The following is a 12,752-nucleotide window of genomic DNA, read 5'->3' on the forward strand; positions in this document are numbered from 1 at the left end:
TTCTTTTAAGTTAGCTGAGTGTGGAGAGCAACACAAAAGGGCCTTACTATGTGGAAGAAACCTTTATTAAAATACATCAAACATTCGTAAGGCCATCGCCACTTTGGAAGTCCTAAAAACTGTCTAAAGGACTCTGGTGCACGATGAAATCACTGTTTGCCCGGGTCAAGGCCCAGGCGAATGGGCCGCAGAGGTCTCCCCGGGCCGCAGAGGTCTCCCCAGCCCGCAGCGCACCATGCCGCAGGCTACAGCGAGATTCCTCCTCGCGAGGCCGCTGGGACACTGGGCGGTGGAGAGGGGGCGGGACCTCGCCGCTCGGGGCTGGCGCGGGGGCGGAGCCGTCGGCGGAGGCTGGGCTCCGCCCCGGGGGTGGAGCGCATCAGCGGCGGCGCGTCGCCGCGCGGCACGTGTGAGAGCTCGGCCGCCGGCGAGTCCACCCGCGCGCTCCGGGCCCTGGGGACTGAAGGCAGTGTCCGCGCTGCCTATGCCTGGTCGCCCTCGCAGCTGGCTCTTCCGAGTGGCCTTCGCCGCCGCCGCCCTCCTGCGCCCGGAGCAGCTTGCCCGCCCCCTCGCCGCCCGGCCCGTGCCGCGCCCGCGCTCCCAGGCCCCGGGTAAGTGCGCGGCCTCGCCGCAACCTCCCGGCTCAGCGGCCAGCCGGCGGCCCGGCCCCAGGGCCCCACCTCGAGGGGCAGTGCGGACGGGGAAGGCGTCCGGGCCGCGGCCTGAGCCCGTGGCGCGCCCGCGGCGCCTCCATTACGGACAGTGCCCGCGGGAGCGCGGCTGGAGCCCCGCGGCTTTGCTCCCGCGGTGCCAGCCCCGCCCCCCCAATCCCGGGGCCTGTAGCCAGGGGGCGCCGCGCCCGCCCGCCTCCCCGCTCCCGGCGCCGCTGGCCGCCCGCCAGTCCAGGCCCCTCTCCTCCCTTTCTTCGTCACGACGCTCCCTAAATTCTTCTCGCTGGGGAGAAAACCGGCATCTATCCCGGACCTTAGAGCTCCGGTGTTTCGCCGGGCGGGTCTTCTGCCCGGTAAAGCCCACGTGCTTTCTTCCTCGTTTTCATCCATCACTACTTACTGCGAGCCTACTGCACGCCAGGGAGGCACTCAGCTGACTGCTTGTTTTGTACACGTTTCCCAGAGTAGGAGCGAACAGGTTGGGGCCGAGGAGTGTTTCTCTCTAGCCCTCTGCCGGGTCCGTGTTTAATGAGTGGATGTTGGAGGTGCTGCTGCCCTTTTGAATCAAAACTCATCCGCACTGAGTCCTTACCGCCAGCCCTGCACTGAGAGGGCTAGAAGGACATCCTATTGCCTGGGTTATTAGCGCCTGCCAGGAAGTAGGGTTTGGAGAATTTCGTTTGTCAAATATTTGATCGCGCTGTCAGACCACTTTTTTTTTTTCATTCCGAAAATACAGGATTACGAAGGGCTTTTGTTTCGAGTCTCCAATCTGATCTGTGAAAACGGGCATGCCCCATTGGTTTGGGGATGCCTTGACAATTGAGGGATCTGTCAGAAAGAACCGGTACACTCATACCGAAAGGGGACGGATAGGCAGTGATTTTGTTCAGTCATTAGGCAAGTAGCCAAGAGTCTGTATATGTTAATTTAACAACTTTTGTTTTTTGTGTGTTTGTTTTTTAAATATTTTATTAATTTGACAGAGAGCACAAGCAGAGGGAGCAGCAGGCTGAGGGAGAAGGAGAAGCAGACTCCCCGCTGAGCCGGGAGCCCAATGCAGGGCTCCATCCCAGGACCCTGGGATCATGACCTGAGCAGAAGGCAGACACTTAACTGACTGAGCCACCCAGGTGCCCCTAACAACTCCTTTTGCACATAACTTTTGGTAGAAGGTGGGGTGATGCAGGCATTAATAAAACATAGGCTTTTGCCCCCAAGTAGGAGACAGAAATTACAGTCCAGCTGATCTGTTGACTAAGATTGCTCCTGACTCAGGTCCTTTACCTGTGGTGGCCCCACTGCCTGGACTCTCCCCACACACATCTTTTCATGTCTAGTTCTTCCTTCAAGTCGTGGTTCACAGGACACCTCCTTAGAGATGCTTCACTAAAGAGCACCCCTCTTCCTCTCCTTCCCCTTACTCTGCTTTATTTGTAGCTCTTCTGCATGTATGTTTCTGCGATTATTATTTTATTCACTGATATATCCTTAAATATATGTAAACTTAATGAGGGCAAGAAATTGTCCCTTTTTCCCCAGTGCCTAGAATAGTGCCAGACTCATAATGGGTGCACAGATATTTGTGGAATTAATGAATCTAATGGACTTAATGATTTTGCATATTAGAGTGTAGTGTGTGCTCTGCTCTGTTTATTGTGAGCTAAAGGGATTATTGACAATTTGCAGAGAGGATGGATGCATTTAAAAAGTGGATGTTGTATTCTGAACATAGATAGGATTAAGACTAATAACGGCCTTTTTTTTTTTTTTTAAAGATTTTATTTATTTATTCATGAGAGGGAGAGAGAGAGAGAGAAGCAGAGAGAGAAGCAGGCTCCCAAGGAGCAGGGAGCCTGATGTGGGACTCGATCCCAGGACCCTGGGATCTTGACCTGAGCCGAAGGCAGACGCTTAACCATCTGAGCCACCCAGGCGCCCGTAATAATATGGCCTTTTTAAGATGTTCATTTTGCAAGAAATACGTTAAGGGACTATCAGTGTTGTATTACAGTTTTGAGAATGCTAAACATTTTTGTTGTGGGTGTAAAGGGAAGCTTATTGGTGAATCTAATCTTAATGAAAAAGACTTTAAAATATTGTTAAAATTGTAATATTCCTTATCTCATTTGGGTCGTTTGGAGTATAAAGGCACAAAACCCCATTTTTTAGTACTCCCTTCAAAAAATTGTGTAGGACTTTGAAGTTCATCGGAAAGTATCAGTAGATTCTTTCTCGGTTCCAGAAGCAAGCTTCTGGTCTAGATTACTTGACTGTGATTACTATTCTGGATCATGTATTTGTGCATCCTAACAGTTCTTTAAAAACATTTTTTTTTAAATACCATTTAAAAAACTAATGAGGCTGTACCCTCCACCCTTCCTCGCCTTTTTAAAAAGCCTTTCATTTTTTTACAGCTGTGAGGTACAGTGCTTGAATATGTATATTTGGATTTTCCTGAATGCAAAACTGATTTCCTTAGGAAAATCATACTTGGGCAGTCAGGGTGGTTTTATCTTTCTGATTGAATTCTTCCCAGCCTCTTCCATGTTCACAAGATCTGCTCCCTCCCTCCCCCCATTTTAAAAATTATATTGCATTTTAGTCTTCCCTTGTATATAGTTCTTGTTCATGAAAACGATACTAATTTGAGTTCTCTCTCTCCTAGCCCAGAAGTTTGCACAGCTGTTCTATTAAATGTGTTTTCGTCTGCAAGGCCCACTGAAAGAATTGGGCAAAATATATACTACCAGATTTATAGTCATTGGTGCTATGTATACTTCAATAATTAATGTCTGTGATAGGGCCATTGGCTAAACCAAATGAAAACTATAATTTAATTTGAAACACAAAAGTGAGATTAGTTAATGAGCTCATCTTCACAGTTAAATATAATAAGAAAAAGAGGTTAGGCAAGTGTCCACAAGTATCAAGAAAAAGACTGCCAAAAAATATTAAAGGCCTGTTTATTTGGTGTGTTGGCAGTACTGGGAGGTCTCTTAAAATTAAATGGTATTTGAAGGAGGAAACCATGTTTAATCATTAGCCCAGAGAACAAAAGAAGCATAAGAAGCTTTGTTTTTTCCCCAGACTCAGCAATACAGTTCTGCTGTGTAAACCATCCATAATAAATATTAATGACCAACAGTTGAATAGGAACAGCTATTACAGACCTCTGAGCAAGTTATCAATTTTCAGCTTTACAGAGAAAGAAACCTCAGCCTAGAGAGGGCGAGTAACCCACGTAGTAAACAGCAGAACCTAGATTGGTTTGAAACCAGTGGGTGATACTTTGTAGGCATTATCTGCCTATATTCTCATTCCAGGGATGGTAGGCATGACAATGCTATTCTAAACCTTCTAGAATTGCATTCATGAAATCACTGATGTGGGCAGAGGGGAGAGGAAGGAGTTGAGGTGATGACCATATTCTGACTTCGGTGGTAACATCCCCTGAGGTAAGAAGCGTAATATAAACACGCACAAAATGTGTGTTGATGGTGGGAAATGATAAGATCAGTTTAGGGCATGTTGAATCTGAGCATTTGGTTCAGCTCTTCGGAGCCGTGTAAGCTGGAGCCAGATCCGGAATCTCTGGGGATGCTCATGACCCTCTCTGAGCCACAGGGTCAAGGAGAGGCTTGAATGAGCTCCCGTTCCACCTCTGCCGTTGCTTAGCTGCCATCACTGTTGCAGGAAGTTGGAGATGGGTCTTGGCTGGGAAAATTGGAGCGTGAGCAGGGAACAAGACTGGGTGGGGTAGGAAGCTAGAGATGCCCACATTTAAGTGGCAGCAGAGAAGGAAGGGAAAAGAGCAGCTTGGGAGGCAGGAGAAAGGCAAGGAGGAGAAGCAGAGTTTCAAGGAAGTGAAACGATGAGCCATGTCCTGTTGGGTAAAGACGTCGGTTAAAGCCAGGATGGAGTGGCTGTGGTTTTGGCACAAGGAAGCCATCGCTGAACTTTAAAGAAACAATTTGAGGCAGAAGCCAGATCTTCCCCCACATGTTAGCTCCACGCCAGCGCCAGCGGGGCATGAGTTTGATTTGCCACAATGTCTTTTCTCAGTGCCTGGAAGAATGCCGGGTGCAGGGTGCATGGGGTGAGTGTTTGTTGAGGGGGTCAAGTGCGGTGCTGAGGAGCAAGTGAGTGTTAAAGTGACTGTGGATTCTTTTAAGAGGGTTGCCATATTTAGGGAAATGGTTACAGTAAGTGGTCTTGTGAAGATGCCGGAAAGAGGTGTGTCCGTCAGAGGATCCCCCTTTTCTTTGCGGATGGCCAGCAGGACTGGGAGAAGCCTGCCCTGACCCGGGATGGCTGTTGTAAGAGAGGAATCTCCTGACCGGGTGTGATTTTCTCCAGCAGCAACCAGGAGCACAGACAGAGACAGCAGGGTTGGTACTTGGTTGGGGGCTAGCAAGGACCCTAAGCAGCACCAGTGAGCCGGAGTGTTGAGTGGTAGCTCACAGCTACTGAGGCTTGGGGCACTTGAAGAAGCGAGCATGGGAGCGTCGGTTTTTTGGGACATGTTTGAAGAAGAGGTGATGGCAGAGGGAGGAACAGAAGAATGGAAAAAATCAGTGATTTGATTGGAACAGAATAGTTTGCGTATCTCTTTATACTTTATAGGTTTGAAATTTTTTTTCTTCCCAATTACATAAAGATGAAATATATTTGAAGAGAAACAGAAGACTAGAAGACAATAACACATAATAGCAACAGTGGCTATCTTTTAAAATATTAAGAGAGACTAGTAGTGGCTTTTTTTCTTTGTTGTACCATTCTGTGTTTTCTATGATTGAACATATTATAATCAACAAAGAAAAATCCATGTTTTTTTATAAATGCTGAAAATTTTTAAGACTTCTGTCATTTCACAAAACATCTTTTGTTGACATTCTACAAATGATACCATCCAATAATGTTCCAATACTTTCTTCTTGTGAAGATAGTTTATATATCTTTTTGACTTCTGTAATATTTGTTATGTCAGGAAGGTTTTTTAGAGAAACTTGATGACCTTCAACCTGAGATATTAGGTCTTCTTGATTTATTTGTTTTTCTCCCTCTTCAATGTAAACAATAAGAATTGAAGTGTCATTTGCTGAGATACCAAATTTTTTCAAAGCTTCTGAAATACTGTTATTTGGGGAAAGGTTGAAAATAATTTCAGTTGATAGAGTTCTTGTCTTCATTTTTCCCAGTTTGTAGAGATGAACTGCTTTGTTTGCTGCCACAAGTATCTGAAATGGATCAACAATCACCTTACGGTTTATTAATAAACCCTCAATAGCACCTTCCATGGCCTTTTTTCTCAAGTCTCCAGCATTTTTTACATCTTTAAATAACAGAAGGGTCACCCTGCATTCGGGAAATAGGTCCAGCTGATGTGTTAACTGCATTTCAGACAAGCAGGATTCAAAATACGGCCATCTCGGGTGGTAGGATTATTGGTAATTTTTATTGTCTTCTATTTAAAAAATGTATTTCTGAATTTTCATTAAGAGTCCATTTACCAGGGCGCCCGGGGTCCAGGTCCCTCTGAGACGCGCTCCTTGGACCTCTCATGACGTCAGGGAGCCGGCGCCCCAGGTTTGAAATTTTTTATAATAAAAATAAAAGCTCAAAGTAGGTGTGATGTTCCCATCACTCAGTTTCAGTAATTACCTACTTGGTTTCAAATCTGTACCTGCTCCACTTCCATTCACCACTGGTAAATTATTCTGAAGCAAATTCCAGACTTCATAATTTTTCAACCCTAAATATTTCAGTTTGTATCTCTAAAACATAAGGAGTCTATTTTTAACTGTAACCACAGTAACATAATCACACCTTCAAACGTTGACAATACTGGGGTGCCTGGGTGGCTCAGTCGAAGTGTCCAACTCTTGTCCGACTCTTGATTTCGGCTCAGTCATGATTTCAGGGTCGTGGGTTAGAGCCCTATGTTGGGCTCCACTTGGGCGAGGCGCCTGCTTGAGATTCTCCCTCTCCCTCTGCACACTCTCGCACGCTCATGCTCTCACTCTTAAAAAAAAAAAAATTGGCAATACTACCTTAATGTCATCTAATATCCCCAGTATTTCTGCATCCCCGATTGTCCCAGTTTTTTAAATAGTTGACTTGTTTAAAGAAAGATCCACTCGTTGCATTTCTTTATAGGTTTGTCTGTAAGCTCCCCTCCCTCTTTTTCCCCTTCTTGTTTATTAGTGAAGGAACTGTCTTTGTCCTTGTAGAGTTTTCCCACGTTCAGAATTTTGCTGGTTTCTTCCCTGTGGTGGTGTTTAAAACCTCTGTCCCTGTATGCCATCTAACCTACCAACTAGACATCGAGTTACAATCAGTAAGAATACTTCACAGGGGCATCTGGGTGGTTCAGTCATTAAGCATCTGCCTTTGGCCCAGGGTCCCGGGATCGAGCCCCACGGTCGGGCTCCCTGTTCAGTGGGAAGCCTGCTTCTCCCTCTCTCACTCCCCCACTTGTGTTCCCTCTCTAGCTATCTCTCTCTCTGTCGAATAAATAAGAATTAAAAAAAAAAATACTGCACAGATAATAGCATGTGCTTTCAGGGGCATGCAGTGTGTCTGGTTGTCTCTTTGTTGTGATGTTAGTGACCATTCATGGTGGTTGGTTGTCCGGGTCCAGTCGTTGGTTGTCCGGGTCCACTGTTTCCTTAGAAATTTGCTGTTTGGTGTGTCTTTGATCTCTGTAGGTGGGGAACAGTTTCAGCACCTGTTCGAAGAAGTCTACAAAGTATCCAGAGAGAGTTCATGAGCAGTCAGGCAGAAAACAGGCACCCATTGGGGCAGGGACTGAGTTGTCAGAGGCCTGTGGGAGATCATGGTACCGAGTGGATCTCTAGATGGTGGGCGGTGCCAATGCAGGATGGCGCAGACATTTCTGCAGAGGAAATTGGTGGTGTTCCCACCAAGGCTTATGACCGTCAGTTGTGGAGAAGGAGCTTGATGAATCCTCTGCATTCTGGGAAGGAGGGGGACATCCTGCTGACTTAAAGTCCCTGAGCCAGGCTGCTGAAGTGGCTGTTACTGGCTGTGCTTCCTCCCTCCTGAGAGCTCAGGCCTGGGAAGGTATGGGGATCTCCTGGTGGAGCCTGGCATGCCAGCTAGGATATAAGTGTCATCACTGGGAAGCCGTTGCAGGTTGGGGGTAGGAATATGGGTCACACAGTGTAGTGCCTAGCTTCCGGATGTTCCAAGGTACCTTCGACACCACAGTACCATAAGTGGGCTTGTCTTCTCCCACCACCTGCTTCTCTGCCCGGGGTTTCTGTGCCAGGAGGAGCTCCCCTGGCCCCTCAGGTCCCCAAGGCAGCAAACCTGAGTCATCCTCCAGTGTTTCCTCTTGCTGCCCACATTTGTCATCCAGTCCTGTTCTCACCACCTCCTAAATGTCCCTGAATCCAAACTTCCTTTCTGTCGCCCTTGCCTCAGCTTTAGATCATGTTGTGCTCATTTCTTGGCTCAATTTTGGCTCTACCTTTTTTTTTTTTTTTTAAGTTTATTTTTTTAGTAATGTCTACACCCAACATGGGGCTCAAACGCACAAACTGGAGCTCAAGAGTCACACGCCTTTCTGACTGAGCCAGTCAGGCGTCCCTTGGCTGTAGCCTCTTACCTAGTCTTCCAGCTAACCCGTTTCCCTTTAAAGAGGTGCCATGAAATCTTCCGAACTCACAAGTCCAGTGGTGGTTTGGTTTTCAAGATGGAATTCCCTGCATTCTGCCTGCGGTGGCATCTGCTCACTCCCTAGCTTTGGCTTCAGACTCTCATTGTGTGTTTCACCCTCCATGCTGTGTGATGAGCTCCTTGGGCCTCTTCCAGTGCTCCTTGCTCTCCCATGCCTCCGTGTCTCTGCCCCTGCTACCACCCCTACCCCTACCCCTGCAAACAGCCTCCTCCCCACTTTCTGTGACCTTACCCGGTCCTCAAAACTTGGCTCAGGTGTTCATTTCTGATCTTCCATTAGGAAAGGGGTCTTCTCTGACACCCTCACCACCAGCGCCCTCTGAAATCTTCTGTGTGTTCCTGTAGCCCCCAAGTGACCCCCTGTGCCCTTTGTGTCTCCCTCACTGGCCTGTAGGCCCTGTGAGGGCAGCTTTGGTGACAGAACGTGTGCGTGAAAGAGCATCAGCATTTCATGAGCCAATACTCCTTTTTTATTATACGTTGCTTAGAACAAATGAGTAAATGCTTTCTTATTTGAATTAAAGGTAATTTTGTATAACTAGCTATGATCAACCTTTGTTTCAGTTTCTTACTTTCTTCCATTTTCTTTATTTAAATTTTTGTCTTTGAAAGGAAATTTATTTTATTGGTATCTTTCTGTACCTCTTCTCCCATTTTTTTTTGTAGTCACCATCATCTTTTCTTTCATTTTGTGCATGTATTTGTCTTTTTCTTTTCTTTCTATTCTAGATTTTTGACAATGAGGCAAGATCAGATTTTTTATTTATTTACATAATCTCTACACCCAGCGTGGGGTTCGAACTCATGACTCCCAAGATCAAGAGTCTCACACTCCGAGTCAGCCAGGCACCCCGCAAATGTGGATTCTTAAACTTTAGTTCATTGTTATTATTATTCTGCTGTAGATGCTTCCATAGTTAGGTTTCTTGTTAACTAGGCCTTGGAGAACCTTAGAATATTAATTTTCTGCTCATTTATGTTCTTTATGAGTTTGTTTACTAAGTTCATAGCATGTTAATTATATCATCTCCCTATATAATTAGCATAGGAAAACTTTTATCCTTATTTCACCAAGAGCACCAAGTAAGATCAAATTAGATAAATGTATTTATTTTGATTGCCACATGTTACCCCTTGGGCAAGCTGCTCAGTACTGGGAAGTATGTATGGATTCTTAGACTTTCCCTCATTACATTGTGTGTGGGCTGGTTAAATGATAATCTGTGTTGTTTAAACTGTGGCAAAATACACAGAACATGTAACATTATTCATTTTTTTTGGTAAGACTTTTATTGAGAGAGCATGGGGGGGAGGGGTAGAGGGAGAAGCAGACTCTTCCCTGAGCAGGGAGCCCAATGCAGGGCTTGATCCCAGGATGTTGGGATCATGACCTGAGCCAAAGGCAGATGTTTAACCCAGGCGCCCCCATTTTATCCATTTTTAAGCATATAGTTCAGTAGTGTTGCGTACATTTGCACTCTTGTGCAACAGGTGTGCAGAACTCTTTCTAATCTTGCAAAACTGAAACTCTATACCCAATAAACAACGCTGCATCCCCCTTGCCTTTTTTTTTAGTATGGTATGAGTATGCGTTCATGTAAGTGAATTTATGCACTATTTTTATTTAATCAGTTTTTTGAAAGGATAATAATCTTCGTGAAACAAAGTTCAAGTGACCTGACTATAGTATTCAGTAAAAGCAGCAGGTCTGCCTGTTGTACCCAGCCACCCATACCCTGTCCTAGAAGTAACCGCCTTGCCCAGTTTCTATCCACACGGTTTCTATGTATTATTTAGTTTACATACCCCGGCATCATTGTTCTTAGCTTTTTGGTAATATAAAAGCACTGAGATGAGTATCCTTAACAGCTAGAACTTGAAGCACTTAACAAAAGCGCTTTAATTATTTTAATTATTTTAGGATACTCCCTGAAAGTAGTATTTCCGGGTCAAAGGACATATATTTTTTTTAAGGTTTTTGATGCACACTCTCGAATTCTATGCAGAAGTGTTGTGCCATTTTTCTGTGCCAGCATTAGGAAGAATTATTTTAATAAATGAGTTTTAGGACCCTAGGAACAAAGTTAACTGTGCCTCTGTTTGCTCAAACCCACCTCTTAACTGAAGTGATGGTTAGTTACTTCCTGCCCTCTCTTCCTTCCTAAAAGGTTCTCTTAAATGTTTTCTTGGAGCCTTAAAAATGGAGCTGACAGAAGTGACTGGTGTGTCGCTGAAACGTGGGTCTCATGCTGTCGAAGATAATGACAGTGTGGCCCCAGCTGAGGAGGCAAAAAGACAGAAGGTCTTGGACAGCTGTCTGACCACAGGTCAGGATGGGCTGGAGCATGTCTCTCTGCCTGGCAGTGTGCACGTGCCTGGGCCACCCGCGGCCGTAAGTGCCAGAGAGGGTGGAAAGAATTCTGATGTGCAGTTGGAAGAAGAGGAAGAGGAGGAAGAAGATGGCCTTTCGGAGGAGGGTGAGGAGGAGGAGGAAGCTGAGAGTTTTGCAGACATGATGAAGCACGGCCTCACTGAACTTGACGTTGGCATCACCAAGTTTGTAAGTTGTCATCAGGGATTCTCAGGCATCTTGAAAGAAAGGTATGTTTCATTTACATGTCAGGTTATTTTCATTCTGTTTGTTCTTGAGAAAGAAATCAGCAGTAGGTTCTTCTGTTTAGCTTTCTACCCCCATGGATTGTTTACTGATGGTCACGAAGGAATAAGATGCAGCAGAGCCGCCTAAATAGGCCATTTAAAGATAAAATGAGTAACTAAAAATAATGTGTGTGGCCTGCCTTGCTCATATGTGAATGAGTGCTGTTCACTTCTTTAAAATACCTTATTTTAAATGGTTTTTGAGTTTTCTCTTGAATTGGTCTTTAAATCTTAAACTCAGCTCTCTCACCTGAGTGTGCCACATCTGCGGTAGAAAGCAGGTAATCTTTGGACCCAGATGGATCTGGGTGTGAATCTAGTCCAGTCACTGCGGTACGTATCTTAGAGCCTTGGTAGCTTGTCCAAAAAATGGGTCCCAATACCACCTTGGGGTTTTTGAGAGGATTTTAAATAATGTGTGTATTTAGCATAAAGGGAAGCTTCAGGTTGGTTCATGGTAGATTTATTGGGTTCTGATTTAATTAACCATGCCATATTTAGGATTCACTTTAGTATGGACTGTCTCTATAGCATTACTAAGCTTTGATTTATACGTTTCTCTGAAAGAATATTCTAGAAGTTCAGAGGGTCTTTTCTTTACATTCTAATGCAAAGCCAAGCTGTGGCTTGGAATTTATTAAGAAACCAGAAGAAATAACTCCATATGAACTTTGTACTGAAGATTTTTTTTTTTAAATCCTTGTTTTGTACAGCAGCAAAGCTTGATGTTGATAAACTTTCTCCTCAATTTAACAGGAAGTAAAATGTTAATGCTTTGAAAGTTTGTGTTCCCTTTTCATCAGATACTCCGACTTCGTTGTTCACGAAATAGGAAAAGATGGACAGATCAGCCATTTGGATGACTTGTCCGTGCCCGTGGATGAGGAGGTAAGAGCAGCCGTCCAGCAAAAGTCACTTTCTGTATAAAATAGCATTTCCTAGAGATCCTAGAAATATAGATCTCTTAACAGCTTCGAATTCTGTGTGTGACTCACTGGGAGTTTCATCATTATTTTCAAGGATCCTTCAGAAGATGTATTTACGGTTTTGACAGCTGAAGAAAAGCAGCGTTTAGAAGAGCTCCAGCTTTTTAAGAATAAAGAAACCAGTGTTGCCATCGAGGTAAATAGCACAAAAATGTATGGAAAAGTTTTTTTTAGGGTTTTGATTGCTTCTTTTTTGGGTGAACATATCTTAAGTGTCTGTTAGAAAAATTACAATAGTTAACAAAAGGATGACCTTGCTCTGTTTGATCTAAAAGACCATTACACTAAAAATGTTTTTATCGGGACACCTGGGGTGGCTCAGTCAGTTAGGTGTCTGCCTTCGGCTCAGGTCATGATCCCAGGGTCCTGGGATTGAGCCCCAGGTTGGGTTCCCTGCTCCATGGGGAGCCTGCTTCTCCCTCTGCTGCTCCCCTCCTTGTGTTCTTTGGCTCTATCTTTCTGTCGAATTAATAAATAAAACCTTTTTTTTAAAAAAAAATTTTTATCAGTGGCAGATAACCAGTATCCAGATAAACTGTAGCAAAAAAAAGTTATGTTTTTGTTTTAAGAAAATTTTATACATGACCACAAATCAAAGAAATGTGTTGTTTGGAACCACAGAGTAACCTTTCTGTCACATGGTGTCTTAGCCAGAGGATTAGGACCGCCGGACAGTCAGGTGTGTGGCCGGATTGGGTGGTCGTGGCTCTCACTCTGCCTCCTGCAGCCTCTG

The 12,752-nt window shown here is 44.9% G+C and overlaps 1 protein-coding gene and 1 pseudogene across 2 annotated transcripts in view; one reads left to right on the forward strand and one right to left on the reverse strand.

The window, feature by feature from the left end:
* Nucleotides 1-380: 380 nt before the first annotated feature.
* PUS7 (pseudouridine synthase 7) overlaps nt 381-12,752 on the forward strand; it is a 56,285-nt gene continuing 43,913 nt past the window's right edge. For both annotated transcript variants that reach the window (XM_025872739.2, XM_073898674.1), the window contains exons 1-4: nt 381-611; nt 10,544-10,976; nt 11,837-11,921; nt 12,054-12,155. In XM_025872739.2, coding sequence (XP_025728524.1) covers nt 485-611; nt 10,544-10,976; nt 11,837-11,921; nt 12,054-12,155 — 747 coding nt within the window. In that variant the 5' untranslated portion in view covers nt 381-484. The remainder of the gene's footprint in view (nt 612-10,543; nt 10,977-11,836; nt 11,922-12,053; nt 12,156-12,752) is intronic.
* Nucleotides 5,329-6,249, reverse strand: LOC112824808 (EKC/KEOPS complex subunit TPRKB pseudogene; annotated as a pseudogene).

This window comes from Callorhinus ursinus, unplaced genomic scaffold (genome assembly GCF_003265705.2).
Source record: "Callorhinus ursinus isolate GAN/ISIS: 27379988/994484 unplaced genomic scaffold, GSC_fseal_2.0 scaffold12, whole genome shotgun sequence".
Taxonomy (NCBI): Eukaryota; Metazoa; Chordata; class Mammalia; order Carnivora; family Otariidae; genus Callorhinus; species Callorhinus ursinus.